At 46.9% G+C, this 19,704-nt stretch overlaps 1 protein-coding gene across 1 annotated transcript in view; it reads left to right on the top strand.

Annotated features, from left to right (window-relative positions):
* The window catches only part of LOC147724127 (ethanolaminephosphotransferase 1-like), a 509,957-nt gene that overhangs the window by 149,401 nt on the left and 340,852 nt on the right, over positions 1-19,704 (top strand). The window contains exon 4 of the mRNA XM_086965725.1: positions 3,807-3,881. Coding sequence (XP_086821851.1) covers positions 3,807-3,881 — 75 coding nt within the window. The remainder of the gene's footprint in view (positions 1-3,806; positions 3,882-19,704) is intronic.

Genomic DNA, 19,704 nt, shown 5'->3' with positions numbered 1-19,704 from the left:
GGCTGTTGCCAACTTAGACTTGAATACGGGAGCCGGTCTTATCCTCATGGAGGCCCCCTTTCTGGTTACACAGACAATGGCCTTATCTTCATGCTGGCCCCCTCCTAGTAACAGTAGTCTCCGATCTCAGCTCTCACAAGAGCAATGGCTCTGCTTCACAATGGCTCCCCCCAGGCGCATAGGGATCGCCAATCTCAGCTGTCACAAGGCTGACGGCCCTATCTTCTGCAGGAGATTTCAGATAGCTCGTATTTTTGCAGCCTTCTCACACTTCCTGCACCAGGATCCCCCTAGCACTGCTGGGCCTCGCTCCCTCCAGGTGCTGTCCTCCTACTCTACACACATATAGAAATGGGGCTATACAAAGTATGTTGCTATTTGTAGAGGTAAGTTGACAAGACACATATGTTGTAAAAACTGCCCTCACCCACAGTAATCTGTGGCATGCTTCGGCATAGGGCTGCTATCACACCTCCACGCAAGCCAACGACAGAGGTAGAGCAATAGGGAGGGGGAGACAAGATAAACATGAAAGAAAACTATGCAGAATCAAAAGAATAAGTGCAGAGAAAATTATGTTAAAACTGACACAGGGATCTCCAAATTAGCCTTTATTGGTGGACTCCTTGGTCAGATTAAAAAGGTTTAAACAACCAGTGGATGGTGGTATGTTGGGCTATAATGAACCCACTACCCCTCCACTCTGCAAACTGTTGACATGTTCCAGTTGGCTACTGCGTTGTCCCCAGCTTTCATCAGGACTTAAAGAGAAGATCCCTAGAACACTCTCCCTAACTCCTACCTTGTGAAGTAGAGCGAAGTTACATCCTGTGTGAATGCTCAGGTCATTTGAGTTGGGTAACTTACTCCAAGAGAATTTCCGAGTTTCATTGATAATTCTGTTCAAACTGTTGGGGGAGTGAGGATGTCTGCCTTTAGTCACACTTATGTCAAGGTGAGCTTGCCACAGACATCTCGTCCCTCCCGGCTGCACTTATTCTTTTGATCCTGCATAGTTTTTCTTCATGTTTGTCTTGTCTCCCCCTCCCTATAGCTCCACCTCTGTCGTTGGCTTGCCAAGAGGTTTGTTAGCGGTCCTATGATGAAACCTGCCACTGTTTTTACAACATGTGTGTCTTGTCAACTTACCTCTACAAATAGCGACCTACTTCGTATAGCCCCATTTCCATGTGTGTGTAAAGTTGTGTATCAGGAGGTCAAACTGGGGGATATCCTCCTACTCCTATCCTCCTACCCCTCATCTACTGTGTTGTGAAGCTCACCTCCTACTTACAGGATCCACTGGTCTTGGTAGGCAGTCGAAAGGCTGGTGCTCCAGGCTCAGAGCAAGAGGCCTCAAGAGGTGTTACTTCCTGGATGGTGGTCCCTCACCCAGCTGGTAGACTAGCAGACTCTGGCCCCTAGTCCTGGTTCCAGCAACTAGACGCCTTGGTGAACTTTTCATCAGTTGAACCCGATGTAAAGGAGTGCTGTTGAACAACTTGTGCTCCCACTTCCAGACATGAATGTGATATAATGTCTGGTCCTTTGAAATTCTTGTGTATGGTGCCAACTTCTTCAAAGTGCCCTCGCCTCTTCCCTGTTCTTTGTTATGTCCCTTTGACTGCCACACACAGGATTGGCTCCAATTTTGATTGACCCACAGCACATGCCAAGGGAGTAACCACGGATCACACCTGGCTATCTCCACTGACATATGCCTCATGAAGGCCTAAGCCTTTCCCTGTTTCATGATTCCCTGGTCCATGCCAACTTTGTCAGACTCGTTATCTCCCTTATAATGAAGCCAAGACCTGCTGATCAATAACTTTTCCTGGAATCAAAGAGATCTTTGGTTTGAACAGATGATGTTCTGTTCTCCTTTCTCCAGTGTGTGTTTTTTCACTCCAGCCCTCAGGAGTGGTAGCAATCTACTTGTCCTTTCTGGGGGTTTCACATCTGTTGTCATAAAAGGGAATTTGCTGTGCCAAAATGTGCATGTTACAAAGCTTTATTAATTAACTGACAAAACTTTGTATTTGATTCTAATTATCATTGATCAGCATTCAGATCCTCAAATCCACGGAGGTAATTAGGACTATTTTGGATCAGGGAGGAAAGGCTGCATTGATTATTCTGGATCGTTCAGAAGTCGTTGACACGGTCCATCAAGCTTTGCTGATGGACCTATTGTATGAGATAGTGTCCAGGGCACCGTCTGGAAACTTCTTAATTCCTTTCTTTCCAACAGAACTCAAACAGTTGCCCTGGGCGAATATGAGGCCGATTCATTCTCACTAGCTTGTGGCGTGCTGCAAGGGTCTCCATTGAGGCCGAAACTCTTCAACATTTATGTGTCCTCATTGGAGCTCCTAATTGAATCCTTTGGCTTCAGTCTGACTTCCTACGCAAATTGTGGTGTCCATATGGCCTGAGGTGCTTCTGGGAACTGTGTCCTGGCTCCAGGATTGTATGAATGCCGTAGGGATCTGGGTGGCACAAAATTGCCTAAAACTCAATTCCGGCAAAATGGAGGTTGTGCTGTTTGGCAACAACCCCAACCTTTGGACCTCTGACGGTTGGCCAGACACTTTGGGCCCCCTTCCCACACCAAGTAGGAAGGGGAAGAACCTGGGAGTGTGGATTGATAACAACCTTAGCTTTAGGGACCAGGTGAACACAGTGGCGTCATTGACTTCCTATATCCTGAGATCCTGTAGGAAAATAACGCCACTGCTCCCCAAAGACACGCAAAATAACAGTCATCACTGCGTTAACAATGTCCACATTGGACTATTGTAACAGCCTATATTTGAATATCCAGGAAGGACTGATGAACAAATTACAGATCCTGCAGAATGCGGCGGCCAGACTTCTGACTGGCATACCCAAATACACATCTATCTCTCTGCTGAGATAAAAAAAAACTCCACTGGCTGCCGGTTAGGAAGCGCACCCAATTTAAAGCCTTATGGATGGTCTTTAAAGCCCTTCATGGAACCAGGTTAGGCTACATTCAACAGCGATTACGCTGGTATGCACCGAAAAGACAGTTGAGGTCATCAGATGCAAAACGGGTAATGGTGTCATTTGTAAACAAAGCCTATTGGGGGGGCAGAAGCTTTGCAGCCAATGCTGCCAAGGCATAGAACGGCCTCCTAGCACATCTCAGAAGTATGACCAATTTACTTGCCTTTAGGAAAGCATTAAAAACACGGCTTTTCATTAATTAATTTCCTTGATATCATTTCCATTTTTAGTCTCCGGCAGGACTTCATACAGTGGCAGGACACCTTCGGGCAGCAGTTGCGCTCTAGAAATGTTGATAACAATAACAATAACATTAACAAAGCTTTAATAATGAAATGACGAAAAATTGTATTTGATTATAATTATCGTTGATCAGTACTGAGAAGTTGTATAAGTAAACCTGATCTTTTAGATTCCTATATACGTCTTAGGGTTAAATGCTATTATTCCATCTCTCCCTGAACTAAGTGAATTTTAACAACAATTAATGTTATTTATTCTTTATAAAGCTTTCTTCGTCTTGAATCTACCAGGTTGGGTGGCTTGGAGGATTAATGTGTCTACTACAAGAAACTCTGTTTGATCCCTTGGTCACTAGTTTGAATTCCAGCAATTCTGCTAAGCCTTTCGGTCCTCCTCATTGACTAACAAGAAATATTTACTATCTCTCTCTCAGCAGCGTCTATAGAACTTACGTAGGTGAATTGTCGTTCTACATATATGCCTGTGATGTTATTTACATCTGTAATTTCTTACTTATTTTTTCTTTTTTCTAGTAACTGGTCAAGAACCGATTCCTACTTGGGTATGGCTGTTTACAGCATTGGCGACACTTTGTGCATATGGATTAGGTACAGTATGGAAACAGCTAAATTATATCAGATACCATTTGTTAGTATGAAATAAATGGTGTTTCATAATGTTTGTCCTTTTTTTTAAAGAAAAACTGAATTGAAGGTAGATGGAAAAGTAATTTACCAAAATGCTAGGGGTAGCGGAAATGACATCACATACCCATTAACCTTAATAACGTCACAGGAAGCCATATCACATACCTTTGACCCTCACTCTTCCCAGGATGTGATGTCACCTTACCTTAACCCTGATGACATCACAGTATGTGACACCACTTAAGTTTCATAATGACAGTATAATTAATATAACACAGAGAAGTATCTATTTTACATTTCACCTGCATTAGGATTTTGACATGATTAGCCAGTGGAATAGTCCTCGCTTCTTGTAACATTACATGGAAGATTCTGTGTAGCCAGAATAGGATATAGTGCCACAAAACACAGAATAGCATTGGGTACCTAAATTATTTACGCCACATACTCTCATGATTTACTAGTTTCCCTGGTATATACCACACAAGAAACGTACTGAGAAATCACAGGTAATGGAAAAAAAGATTTATAAAGCAATGGTAATTATGGGCACATGTATTAATTGATATAGACCACATATTACAATTGAACTATGTTATTCGCATAAATGATTCTTATTATTAATAAATGTTTATTTATGATCATTTACAAGGCACAATAATTCTTGTGAAGCACAGAGGTGACGTTTTATTTCAAACACAACCTTTTGCAATGATTAAACTTGGCAACAACTTGTTTGAAATATGTTTGTTTTTAGTTCATGATTTTATTTTGGGCATTTCACTGAATCTATTTATATTACAAAATGTAAAGGATAATGTCTGGGCTTCAGTGGAAGGTGCTGAAAGTAACCAGTGCTCACAAGACACTGTTTACCTTCCATTCTTGCAGTGGCGACTGGTGATCTTTGAAAGTGGTGGGGTGTAATAGTTGCCTGAATTGTAGTTAACATACAAATACAGTCGCTTACAAATACATGCTTTATCTCACATACAATCACCAGCACATGTGCACTCACCATAGATTTAAAAGCATTTTCGTTGTACTTACCTCATCTGTCAGCATTGATCCCGGTCCAGCTTCGTTTTTTATAACATAGTGAATAATAGACTATTGTTAATAATAAAATAAAAATGGTCAACAAAAAAGGTGGGTTGAGCACCAATACTCAAGAGGGTTAGCCACCCCTGTGTTAATGGCATTGGTTTTGCCACCTCTGAGGCCAGGGTTCAGAAAAGCAGGGCCAGGGATCAAACCAGGAAACCTCTAAAACCTCTAAAGAACATCCATGACCTATCCACAAGGGCTTTTTTTAGAGTATGTGAAGAAGTTCTCCTTGGACCAAGAACATCTAAAATGGACCTATTCATATACAATTAGCACAAGTAGAAAAGACTGTGCTCTCTTTGGACTTTTACTAATAGGAAGTTGGGCGTTTTGCGGCTAATACCGTAATACATATTAACAGTGCTTAGTTTGTTAAAAATGAGTATGGCCCAAAGTTTTGTTGAGAAGTCTGTGGCCGGTGCTATTGAACGCTGAGGTGGTGAATACGAAGGCTGCATAATCTTGATTGCACCTCACTCCTTTTTAATCTACCACCAGCCATTGCCTGCCTCTTTATCTCACTTCTACAGTTGCTTTTCATCCCTGCTTTCTCCCTTTGTCACTGTTTTATATTTCTTTTCCTCCTTTCTCCTTTTGTGCTTTTCTATCTCTTGCTCTGGATTAAAGTTTGCTGAAGAAAATAAGTGTCAGTCCCGGATAATAAGTGCCAGTGGGCAACCGCCTGCTCCAATTAAGCACTGCTTGTAAGAGTACCTAAAAGAGTACTCCTGCAGTACTACTTCCTGTACTCATAAATGCTTTTGTGAATTTGCCCAAATTAAATGAATGACATCATGAGTGAAGGAATGAATGGCTAGTATTATTTGAATAATTATAAAGCAGGCACTGCAAACCGAATTGGTATTAAAAGTGTTTTTGACTTGTTTTTAATTTAATTTAATTTAATTTAAAGGAGCTTGTAGAGCGCCTGGTGACGCCTCCCGGCGTGTCCCCGCGCTGTGGAGAGAGTGTAAGAAGGAGTGGAGGAAAAACCCATCACCAAGTAAAGAGGCAGGTTTTTAGTTTCTTCCTAAACAGGATTTCATTATTCTCCATCCTGATATACTTGTGAGTTGCATTCCAACTCTTGATGGACTGGAACCTACGACCCAAGCCTGCATCTTATCCCCCACCTCTTCAATCTATACATTCAACCTCTAGGTTTCCTCTTGAAGAGTTCCAACATTTCATATCATCTTTATGCCAGTGACAACTAGCTGTACCTGAGAGTGTCCTCTTTGGAAGATATAGTTACTCTGGCCCTCAATAATATTCAGTCCTGGATGTCCATCAACCATTTAAATCTGAACCCTACTAAAACTGACTTCCTCCTCAGCCACCCGCCACATTTCCTCACTCTTGCCCAAAAAGTACCTAGCCTCCTCAATATGCCAGACTGCAAGCCATTCATCCTTGAATGCCCAAAGCCTCTCATATTTGTGCTTTTTTTTTTTTTTTTTTTTGTCCTCATACATGCCACCAGCAGATCTAACCTCAAGGTGGGATCACACCGTGCAACTTGCACACTTAAATTACCTGGATTCCGCCCGCGATAGAATGTGCAAAGCATACAGGGATCTCCCAGAGGCAGGCTATTTCTTAGTCCAACTCCCCTTTCGACACGTTACCTGGGAGGACCAGGCCAATAACCACTGGCATAATCATTGGACTTTGGTTAACTTTCGGCCCAAGTTCTTAAAGCTGACCACACTTTGCTAGCGCTTTCGTCACCACACAGCAAGTCCGACTGACTTATCATCATGACATTCCTCAGGCAGTCTGCAAATTTTGGAGGTGCCTCCGACTTCCACTCTCTACATATTTCTCTCCTTGCGATTACAATTACATAGAAGATAAATTGAGTGGCGGTGTTGTTTAGTACGTACCCTAAGGGGAGCCCCAAAAAAATTTAATCTAGGACAACATGTGATTGATGTTAACAAAACCTCTTCTAAAAAACCACACACCTGTCTCCAATAACTGATGATTTGTGGACACTCTAAAAACGTATGTAGGTCATCAGCTGCTCCCAGCTTATACTTTGGGCAACAGTAACTCTCTGCTGATAACCTGGAGAGCTTGGCCGGAGTCCAATACACCCTATATGTTGTGTATAGGTGGTTCCTTCTGAGGTTAGCTGGTTTGATTGTTTTTTGAGATATAACAAATGCATCAGTCCAAATTTTCCTGATCTCCTCTGGGTTACCTACTATATCGCTACTCCAAAGGTTGGATATCTCAGACGTTAAAGTGTCATTAGCCCCAATCAGAATATTGTACCAGAAGGCAACCTCTCGTTTCCAGACACCACCTCTGTTCATGAGATCTAAAAATTGAGGCTCCTCCTGCGACCCCCAATCTTGTCTCCCCCACCATGAGGACAGCTGATAAAACTTAAATCTTGTTAAGGACCCCCCAGTTAAGTTGACTAATGAGTCCCAGTCCAGCAGTTGGAAGTTGGTACTAAGGTCTGTCCATTTTACGACGCCTGCCTCTCTCAATGGGGTTGCCAATCTGTCTAGGAGACAATCCGGAGTGCCGGGTGAGTCCCAGATTGGAGCATGCATATTATAGTAGGGGGATTTGCGAGACTTTCCGAAAGTACAGCCAGGTTCTTAATGCAGCCTGCAGAATTTTCAAACGCACCTTTTTGTAAAATTTTTGATGTCCAAATTTGTAAAGAAAAAAGTCTGTGCTGAGTGATTGGTCAGATAACAGTGCCTGGAATAGGCGACCATGCGAGGAAGAGTCAAGTCTGTTAGCCAAAATTCTAAAATTCTTAAGCTGGAAGGCATAGCAATACATCAGGAGATCTGGTAATGCAAGGCCGCCCAGCTTAAACCCCCTTCTCAGTTTCCTCCAAGCGATTCTGGGAGATTTAGTGACCCAGATGAATGAGCCAATTTTACCTCGTAGCTTGGCAATGTCTTTGTGGTCGAAAAATAATGGTATGTTGTTGAAGAGGAAGGTTATTTTAGGGAGAATGATCATTTTTATGAGGTTCACTCTTCCATAGATGTTCAAAGGTTGGATATCTCAGACGTTAAAGTGTCATTTGCCCCAATCAGAATATTGTACCAGAAGGCAACCTCTCGTTTCCAGACACCACCTCTGTTCATGAGATCTAAAAATTGAGGCTCCTCCTGCGACCCCCAATCTTGTCTCCCCCACCATGAGGACAGCTGATAAAACTTAAATCTTGTTAAGGACCCCCCAGTTAAGTTGACTAATGAGTCCCAGTCCAGCAGTTGGAAGTTGGTACTAAGGTCTGTCCATTTTACGACGCCTGCCTCTCTCAATGGGGTTGCCAATCTGTCTAGGAGACAATCCGGAGTGCCGGGTGAGTCCCAGATTGGAGCATGCATATTATAGTAGGGGGATTTGCGAGACTTTCCGAAAGTACAGCCAGGTTCTTAATGCAGCCTGCAGAATTTTCAAACGCACCTTTTTGTAAAATTTTTGATGTCCAAATTTGTAAAGAAAAAAGTCTGTGCTGAGTGATTGGTCAGATAACAGTGCCTGGAATAGGCGACCATGCGAGGAAGAGTCAAGTCTGTTAGCCAAAATTCTAAAATTCTTAAGCTGGAAGGCATAGCAATACATCAGGAGATCTGGTAATGCAAGGCCGCCCAGCTTAAACCCCCTTCTCAGTTTCCTCCAAGCGATTCTGGGAGATTTAGTGACCCAGATGAATGAGCCAATTTTACCTCGTAGCTTGGCAATGTCTTTGTGGTCGAAAAATAATGGTATGTTGTTGAAGAGGAAGGTTATTTTAGGGAGAATGATCATTTTTATGAGGTTCACTCTTCCATAGATGTTCAAAGGGAGAGTCGCCCATCTTGATAGTGACTTACTTACTTCCTTTACAACATTCTGCCATATTTGTGCTTGACAAAAATCTGAACCCACATGCACACATAAACTCTTCAGCAGAAGCAGTACAATACCACATTAAACTACTCTGGACTGTTCCCATGAGGAACAAGGTGAAGACTGATTTGCATATGGCTGGGTCCAAACTTGGGTGGTGTGGTGAGCAAAAGAACAATTGATTAAACCCAGATCTTTGTGGCTGGATTGAATGTATGCATTATTCAGCATTCTGTCCATCAATTGTTCCTTTTGCTTTTGACACAATCCCTAGTACTCTTAAGGATTGACTGCTTCAACTTCTTATTGGTCGATATCTTTAAACTCCACCATGCCACCCTGAAGGCTAATCTTCATGTGGCAGAAAGACTATTTTCAGGGACCAGAAAGTCTGAGTACATCACACCTGTTTTAATCACCTTGGACTGGCTCCCCCTAGAAGCAAGCAGCCTTTTGAAATTGGGCTGCATAGTGCATAAAACTCTCTAGATCACAACAGCATATCACTTGAAGAACAAACAGACCAACGTCAACGGTTCCCGACTCCCACAAAGCTCTGAAAACCTTTTTCTTGAAACCCCACCCTTCAAGAAAAGGTTCACTGACAAAATTTCAAAACCACAAATATCATGGGACATACATTTTTTGTCATAAATATCAAATACAAAAATATTGTATTCCTATACTTATAATGTAAACACTAATATATATATATAGACATATACACAATAAGGAGCTGATTAGGATGACGGCCAGGCACTCACCAACAAGCCGTCGGTGGCGCCCCTACCGACATCCTGCAGAGTGGTCCGACTGCCGCATTATGATGTGGATGGTCAGATCACATCAGTCGGAGGGACCGACCAGCGCTTCAGACTGCATACCCTACAGTAGGGGCAGTGCCCGCCGTAGGGATTACGATGGCCCATTCCGATTGCCTTTTCATGGCGGTCAGTCTGTCATGAAAAGGCAGTCAGAATGGAACTTGGGGGCCGCTAGTAGGGCCTCCGGCCCTTATGGGCCTCCGCAGTGAGTTATGGGGGGGGGCACATGTGCTTCCCCCCAAAAAAATCCATGAACCATGATGCTTGGCAGATGGTGCATGGATGTTTGCAAAATGCCTTTTACCATTGATGCTTGTGCTGTGGCCCTTTTCCGGGCCACATTACAAGCCGCAATGATGAAAGGCATGTATACGACCCCCCGCATGGCGGTCACTTTGTAATGGGGCAGGTGGAACCACCGACATATAGTCGGTCGGCACCTGCCTGGAACAATGTACCCTTAAATTACAAACTGTAACAAAGAAACTGGAAAAAAATCTAAAAAAACATACCAATCAAATTACACGCACAAAGGTAAACAAAATAAAACATTACGTTACTAAAAATAAATTACATATTACAAACATTAATAAATGAAAATAATATAATATTAAATACACAGCAACATCATAATAATATACATTTAAACAATATAAACAAAACTATAAAATTGTAGGAATAATGCATATACTATTCCCACTCCAATCTCTGCAACTGTAGGGAAATCGTTGGACTCAGGAGGGGTATAATTTACTATTCCCATTCTAGTCTGTTCAACAGTAGGGAAAGTGTTGCACTCAGTAGGGGTACACATTATTATTCCCACTCCAGTCAATGCAACAATAGGGAAAGCATTAAATTGCGGAGGGGTAACATTTACTATCCCCACCTCAGTTAGTCCAGCAATAGGGAAAGCGTTGGATTCAGGTGAGTTAAAATGTACTATTCCCACTCAAAGGTGTACAACAGTAGGAAAAAAGTTGGATTGCAGCGGGCTAATATTTACTTTTTCCACTCCATTCAGTGAAGCAATAGGGAAAGGGTTGGACTCAAGAGGGGTAACAATTTACTATTCCCACTCCAGTCGGTACAACAGTAGAGAAAGTGTTGAATTGCAGAGGGATAAAGTTTACTATTCCCACTCGAGTCTGTGCAACAGTAGGGAAAGAGTTGGGCTCAGGAGGGGAACACAACAACCTGTACCTCATATATAACTGAACAATTGTTAATTACAAAATTTACATAACTGTCAATTAAATAATTATTATTAATGAATATTAAGTATTATATTCAATTTCCTTTACACCCTTTACCCCTACAAAAAACACAACCCTCCCCAAAAATATTGATAACAAATGTATTTAATTACACAATTTCCTTTAATAATTATCAATTAAGGGGGCGTGGCCAAGATGGCGGGCTGAGAGGACGCTCTTGTCGTGAGCTCCCGAGCCCCTGGAAACCCTGCACCATTTTCTACCGCTGATCTCCCCCGGATCGAGCAGAAAACGCACCCAGTGCACCCCGCGGTGGTGTAGAGCAGTCCGCAGCCCTCAATTTCCCTGCTGCGGCGGCGGAGCCGCTTGGGAACCGGCCCGCGGCGAGAGCCGTCCGAGGAACCGCCGAGGTGCCGGAGACCCTTCGATCACAGACCGCCAGAGATACGGCGAGGGAGGCTCGGAGCACGGAATGGACAAGCGGCTTGCGGGTGCTCCGACGTGGTCTGGAAAAGACCTTCCCCCGCGGAGCGGAGCCGCATTAGCGGAGAGTGGAGAGGCGGAGCCGACAGGAAGCAGCTACACAAGCCCGGGGTTTAGGTAGGCCGCGAGGCCTGTGCCACATAGCCCGGCCCCGAGCCCCGCTCTGCGCCACTACCGGGTGATTCCAACCCCTCGAACACTCACAGTCGCCTCCGCTGCCCGCTGGACCTGACCCTTCTCCGGTCCCGGCCACGGAATGACCCGCTCGGCCGGCCTCCGGCCATGCTATAATCGAGTGGGCCAGCGAGGGATGAGTGCTGCGATCCCCGAGAGCAAGTCTGGACGGAGTCGCTGGATGTGGTGTGGTGCGACGGCCAGTGGGAGGACTATCCCGTAGTGCTTTCATTGTACCGGAGGATCTTGACCTAGGCCCTGGTCGGAGAGGAGCAGAACACATATAGCCCAGGAGACGAGACTGCGCCACACTGACGCTGGTCCCCCAGGCCGAGGCGGACTGCCATCTTGGACGAGGGCGGACCGATCACGCCGGCCCTGTGGAGCAACCTTCGCTCAAGGCAATTGTAGGCGCCTAACCGGGGATTCCGCGTGAGGTGAGGATTGCCACCTTCTAACGAACTGCTGTACGGGCCCGGACCCCTTCCTCGCCATAGCACATGGGCCTTGGTGATTCCCCCCCCCCCACGATGTCGAATGCCAGAGGGTCGAAGAAGGGAGACCGGACCTTGCCGGACATGCTGGGCAGAGGCGCCCCGAGGCAAGACAGGAACCAGCCAGCCCGGAGTCCCCCGACCAGCTCTCGAGGTGCGGAAGGCGGGGAACCCCCGGTAACTAGATCTTTTCTGGAGTCACTGTTCAGCTCTTTGAGGGAGGACTTTCAAGCCCTAAAACAGGAGGTGGCCGGGGAGGTTCGAGAAGTTCGGAGAGAGGTTGACTCCTTGGGAGAAAGAGTGAACACGGTGGAGGCGGCTGGCCACTCCAGAGATGAGGAAATCACTCATTTGCAACAGGAGGTCCTGAGGCTGAGAGACCAGCAGATTGACCTACTACAAGCCCATGTCGAGGACCTTGAAAACAGGTCTAGACGTAACAACATACGGGTCCGAGGCGTTCCATCCAGCGAGGAGGGTGAGGATGTGGCCGCCTACTTAGGGGCCCTGTTTCGTGAAATTCTGGGAGAATCTGAAGACTTCCCGATCCGAATCGACAGGGCACATAGAGTTGGTCGCCCCCGTAGGGCCTCAACGCCTCCTCCGGACATTTTGGCCTTCCTGCCGGACTTCCCCCTGAAGGAGCGGATTCTCCGTGAGGCCAGACGACAACAACCTTTACGTTTCCGAGACCATCAAGTGGCTCTGTATCAGGATCTCTCCGCAATAACGCTGCAGAAAAGGAAGGCCTTTAAAATTGCTACAGACTTTTTGAGGGAACATGACACACAGTATTCGTGGGGGCATCCCTTTCGACTCATCTTTCGCTGGAATGGGGCTCTGCACCAGCTCCGATCCCTCCAGGACGTTTGCGGAGTACTGGGAATCACTGCGACGGACACAGACACTCCAGCACCTCGCCGCAGGCGGAGCACGTGAGATGGCTGGCAGCTAGCCGGGGGACGGCGTTCCCCGCCGCCACCCACGAGACCCGACTCGCCTACGATCCGAGCGGAAATGTCCAGCGCCATACAGGAGGCTTCTAGGACTACGGCGACTGGTGATGTGGCCTTGACGGCCTAAACATACTCCGGGGGGAGACTGCAGTAGCCTTATCTTCATTGCAGATGCGGGGTTCCGGGGGTGGGGGGTGGCGGGGGCACTGGAGGTGGTGGCTGGACGTCCACTTGAACAACTTTCCACGGCCTTGTCCGTAGAGGACCAGACTGGGACAATGAAGTGCTATGCATGGTTGGGGGTGAGGGGGGTGGGCGAGGGAGTTGAATGGGTGAGTTTGAGGTTTGGGGCGTTCACAGGGCGGCGGGTGAAGGGGGGGGGCGTTGGGTTCCAGGGAGGAGGTCCTCACGGTTGGGGGGGGTGGGGACCCGGGGACTGTACTGTGCTATGATGTCGTTTACTATCACTGTGTGCTGTGGCTGCGTTCTGTTGCCTTTGAGTTTAGTCCGGCGGATCGTGCCCGACTTGCTGAGCGATACTGGTATTCCCCTCACTGATGACCCTTAAGATTGGCACCCTGAATGTGAAGGGGCTGAATAATCCGGTCAAACGGAAAGCTGTACTGTCCCTACTGGAAGACTCTCAGGCAGACATCTGTCTTCTACAGGAGACTCATCTTTTAGCTAAAGACTGCCACAGGCTGCGAACCCCGAAATTCCCCACGCAGCTCTTCTCTTCCTGCGCTTCCAAAACAGCGGGTGTAGCGATCATGATGTCTAGGAGGTTCAAGGGGGAGATAATGCAAAAGGTAGCGGAACAAAAAGGGAGGCTTTTGGCATACAGAGTCAGGGTGGGAGGTCTGGTGTTCACTGTAAGCTCGATATATAGCCCCAACGACCATCAGGAACAGTTTTTGCACAGGGCGCTGGAAGACGTAACAACCACTCCTGACAGACACATCGTCATTGGGGGGGACTTGAATATGGTTTTTGATGCGTCCCTGGACAGGTCAGCGCAAAGACGCCTACAATCGGGGGAGCTCTCGAGCTCGATTAGGTCCCGTCTGGAGGATCTTGACATGCATGATATGTGGCGCCGCCTCTACCCTACGACCCGTGCCTATTCATACTATTCTCATGCCCACAAATCCTATGCGAGACTGGACCATCTCCTGGTGACGGGTCCGATGTATGAGCTGGCCTCGGCCGCCGACATGGGAGTCTTGTCTCTCTGTGATCATGCCCCGGTAGAGGGCACTTTCCAATTACCTCCGGTGTCTCCCTCACGAAGGGTCTGGCGTCTCAGGGACACTTAGCTGCACAAACAATCCGTAGTGAAGCATATCCGCGAGTCCATAGAGGAGTACAAGCGTCACAACGACAATGATGACACCACCCGCGCGACACAATGGGCCGCCTTAAAGGCGGTGCTCCGTGGCGAGTTTTTTGCAGTCTCCTCAGCGGAGAATAGAGACCGTCAGCTAAAAAAGGACGAACTCACACACAAGGTGAGGGAGCTAGAACAGGTGCATCAACGGACAGGAGCCCCTCGAATCTGGAGGCAACTTAAGGCTGCTAGAAAGCTCCTGTCCGCGCTCGACATGGACAGAGTGGAGTACGCCGTACTACGCCTGAAACACAAATACTACACTGGCGGAGACAGGTGTGGCCGGCTCCTTGCGCATAAACTCCGCGTACAACATCAGCAGCATCGGGTGAAAGAACTGGCGGTCCCCACTGGGGGAACAGTCACGGAGGATGGCCAGATTGCGGAGGGCTTCCGTAGATACTACGCCAATCTCTACGCCGGTGTCCCCCCCTCAGCGCAAGCCAAGACTGACTATTTGGAGTCGGTGACTCTCCCGTCCCTCACGCCGGACCAGGCCCAACATCTTGAGCGAGAGATCCGGATTGAGGAGGTGGTTACGGCCATTTCCCGACTCAAACACGGGAAAGCTCTGGGGCCCGATGGCTTTACACCTCTCTTCTATAAGACCTTTTGCCAAGACCTGGCACCACTGTTGACGCGCCTTTTTAACTCATTCTCTGAACCGGGTGCTATCCCTCCGGAGTTCCTTCAAGCGACGGTGTTGGTGATCCCTAAACCGGGCAAGGACCGGACTGAGTGCGGACCCTACCGCCCGATCTCACTCCTAAGCTCGGACCTAAAGATATTCACCAGTATCCTTGCGGCACGTCTGGCACTCCACCTGCCAGGTATGGTTGACCCGGACCAGGCCGGGTTTGTCCCGGGCAGGCAGACAGTCGATAATACTAAAAGGGTGACCCACATACTGGAGAAGGCCTCCCGGATTCCTGGGGAACGCATGCTCCTCTCTATCGACGCGGAGAAAGCGTTCGATAGGGTGCACTGGCCTTACCTAGAGAAAGTGCTGAGTAAATTTGGCATAGGGGAGAGGTTTAGGCACCTGGTATTCAATTGCTATAGATTCCCGTCCGCAGTGGTGAGAGTGAACGGTTGCAGCTCCCAGAAGTTCGCGATAGAGAGGGGCACCAGGCAGGGGTGCCCGTTATCGCCACTACTTTTCGCCCTCTATATGGAGCCGTTTGCTCAACAGGTTCGCCAGAACCCTGATGTTACAGGTGTCCGCATGGGGGAGTTTATCCATACCCTTAGTCTTTACGCGGACGGCGTGATCCTGACGCTCGACGACCCTAGGAGGTCGTTGCCTGCTTGTATTGTGGAGCTGGAAACCTTCGCGACTGTGGCAGGTTTCAAAGTAAACTTTGGGAAATCGGCAGCCCTCGACATCTCGCTGACCGACACCACCAGAGCTGACTTACAGAGGCTTTTTCCGCTGAGCTGGTCTAGAGACCAGGTGCCCTACCTGGGGATTCTTTTAGCGCCCTCTCTTCCTGCCATGGTCACAGCTAAGCATGGGCGGAAAATCCGTTCCGCTCGCGGATTTTGCGGATTTTCGGTAAATTCGCAATCCGCGAGATTCGCGAATTTCCCGCAAAATCCGCAAATCCGCGAGCAGCGGATTTTATGGCTTGCTCGCACTGTTCGCGTGAGTTCGCGGCTTCCCAGTTCAACTTCGCGCCCCGCGAATAAGCGCTAAATTACAGAAATACGATTTTAGCAAAACTGAAACTACTTACCAGGTTCAAAAGTTCAAGCTCATCATTAGTAGCCATTTCCTGTAGTGCTTCCTGAGGGGCCCCTCCAGAGTTCAGTTGCCTACTTGCAACTATTATGTGACCCTGCTCTGACCCTCAGAATAGTTACACAAAGGTCCTGAATTACAGCTAAGGCAGACAAGCAGGAGCCAGGCTGGAAGTTCAAATCCAGTGACACATTAATCAGCCCCTAATTCATTATTGTCAGTTGGGGCAGGGCAGGTGTTGTAACTAATTTTGCAACAATGAAAGCACTTAGCAAGTGCAAAAGATCACTAATCAGGAAGCACTAAGGAAGCAGGTGCCAGCTAAAAAAATATTCTGTGACACATTAATCAGCCCCAAATTAATTCAGGTCACTTGAGGCAGGGAAGGTGTGCTTTGCTTTGCCGAAAATAATGTACACTGGACAACCAGAGGGTGCGGTGATGAAACAGAGGGTGGCATGGGTGGGCCAGAGGGTGGCATGAGTAGTCAGAGAGTGGCAGTGGTGACAGAGAGTGGCAGTGATGAAGAAGAGTGTCCCAAACAGGCTGGACACGTAGAAACAACAAGTTCGCAAAACTTGCGACCCGACAGGTAAGTTCGCGTTTGCGAAATTGTACAAAACCCTCGCGAACTGGCAGAAACCCGCGCGAACACACAAAAAAAAATCCGCAAATTCGCGAGAATTCGCGGATTTTGCGGATTGCGAGTTCGCAAATCCGCAAAATTCGCGAACGCGAGATTCGCAAAATTCTCCCATGCTTAGTCACAGCCAACTACACGGCCTTAAGCAAGAAAATTAAGGAAGAATTGGCCCGCTGGGTCAAAGGCACATTGTCTTTGCTGGGCAGAATAGCCGAGGTGAAAATGACCCTTCTACCGCAAGTCCTGTATCTCTTTCGGGCCCTCCCGTTACAACCCCCCAAGGGGTGGCTCAGACAGACCCAGTCTGATATAACACGCTTTGTATGGCAAGGTCGCAAACCCAGGCTCAAAAGAACCATATCCACGCTGGCGCCTGAGTCCGGAGGGCTTGGCATACCGGACCTGCACAAGTATTTACAAGCTGCACAACTACGTTACCTAGTAGAGTGGAGTCGGTGGGAATCAGATAAACATTGGTTGTTTCAGGACCAGGCGGTGGCGGGCAGGACACTGCAGGAAGTGCCCTTCCTACGTAGAGCCCACCGTCCCCCCAACCTCTATGCGTCCTTCATCACGCGGGTTCCGCTCCAAGTATGGGACTCCGTGTCTACCAAACACGACCGTACCACCTTTCCTTCCCCCTTTACACCGATACTCGGAAACCCGGACTTTAGCCCTGGTATGGAACCTGGAGCCTTCGAGCTTTGGCGGGCAGCCCGGTGCTCCACCCTATTCCATATGTATGGCCCGGAGGGTGCCGTCTCCTTCCAGGATCTTCGGCGGGACTTCGGCCTGCCCAAGATGGAGCGCATGAGATACATGCAGGCGCGTCACTGGGCGCTCCAGCCGCAGGTACGAGCCTCGGCGGACCGGAAGCTCACGCCATACGAACGATGGCTGGTGACACGCTCCTCAGACGCCAAGCTTATCTCTGACCTCTATAAACTGTTACAGCCCCCCCCATTTCATATCTACAATCCCGGACGAGAACGCTGGGAGCGGGAGCTAGGACGATCGCTGAGCCACACTGACTGGGACCACATCTCCTACCGGGCACGACACTCTGCTTATCACACTGGGCTCACTGAGACATTCACCAAAATTTCCACTTACTGGTATCGCACCCCCGAGAAACTTCACGAAATGATCCACTCTATACCCCGGACCTGTTGGCGAGACTGCGGACAGACTGGCACACTCACTCATATACTATGGGAATGCCCCCTACTGAATCCCTACTGGGAGGAGGTGCTGAATGAGATAGACCGATGCTTCGAGATTGAATTACCCCGCTTCCCTGCCTATGTTCTGCTAGGCTTACCAAACGGCTTGATGTACCCCCTAAGATCTAAGAAGGGTAGGCAGATAGCGATTGCCTTGGGATCGGCGATTCAGAATATACTCATTCACTGGTGCACTACCACGCTTCCTACTGTTGTTGGTTGGCTACATAGGTTGTGGCATGTCTTAGGCATGGAGAAGATGTCCCTGGTGGTGGCGGGGGATGTGGACACATTTGAGGAGCTGTGGTCACCATTCCATACACTGTTACGATCAGAATTTAAAGAAATTACTTGCCCTAGATACCTCAGATTGCTACGGCTGACGTCCCAGTCAGCCCCGTCCACCTGAGTTGCCTGGGATGATGGCTGGGGGGAGGAATGGATGACTAAGCGGCCATGGCGAAGAGGAGAAAGATTGATAGCACAGTACAGGGGGTGGGGGGGGGATTCGGGTGGGATGGGAGGGGGGCAGTTGGTTGGGGGGGTATCGTTTTTCTCTTCCCTTTTGGTTTGTCCCTCCCACAGGTGCACTAGCCATAAGACTCTGGAACAGGATGTGCCCATCGCACTGCACAAACGGATTTCACGTCTGTGACGAACTGTATGCACTATTTCATGAGGGGCACCTGTGGTTATTTGTTTGTATTGTTGCCTTTTTTCTTTCAATGCTGCAATAAAATACTTTAAACCTAATAATTATCAATTAAATATTCAATAATAAATTATAATTAAATTACTTCCCACCCTGTACCCCTTTCAACCCGATAACCTGCACTAACATATTTAGAAACATTAATTACACAATTAACGTAATAATCAATTAAATATTTAATAATACATTATTAATTATAATTAATTTACTTCAAACCTGGTCCTCCTATAAACCCCACAACCTGCTACGGCACTAAAAATGCAAACAAACTATTAAATTACATTTAAAAGCAACTAAAAATTTACAAACTATATTAAAAAACATTAACAATTTTTATACAAACAATTTATAACATATACAATTAAAATAGATACTAATATATAATAAAATACATTAAAATAATGTAAAAACAATATTGTTAACAACAATATTTTTGTAAAAGATATTAACAACATAGATATTTCTAACATTGATATTAACAACATAGATATTTTTAATGTCGCTATTACTTTCTATCTTTTTTTTCTGAATACCTCAAGAAAAAAATGAACTCTTATGCAGTCAATTTCAGGGAATGCTTCTATGGTGTGGGATGCCATTTCCCAGTCATATGAACAATATTGGATTACAATGTAATAAAAATTTAGGAAAAACACCAGTGCTCCTCTACAGCCTCCCAGGTCGTATGAATACTGTGCCTGCTGTTGTTTCAGAATAAATCCTAGCTGTACTTGGAATCTGGCCCTTTGACCTCTTTTTCTGATTGCTTTTGACACTATGCTCTTGTAGCAACACCTTGTACCAGACTGCTATGATGCATATATGTCTCATTCCTCTGACATTGTTTACTCAAATGTATGTAAAACATTTTCTTGTGAATACACCTTATATTAGATGGCTATAACCTTTGCGATGTAGATAATTGGCTTTCTTGTTTTAACTGTTGACTATCG

Source organism: Lissotriton vulgaris, chromosome 4_1 (assembly GCF_964263255.1).
Source record: "Lissotriton vulgaris chromosome 4_1, aLisVul1.2, whole genome shotgun sequence".
Taxonomy (NCBI): Eukaryota; Metazoa; Chordata; class Amphibia; order Caudata; family Salamandridae; genus Lissotriton; species Lissotriton vulgaris.
Note: the sequence above shows the minus strand (reverse complement) of the source record. Positions and strands in the feature narration are given on the sequence as shown.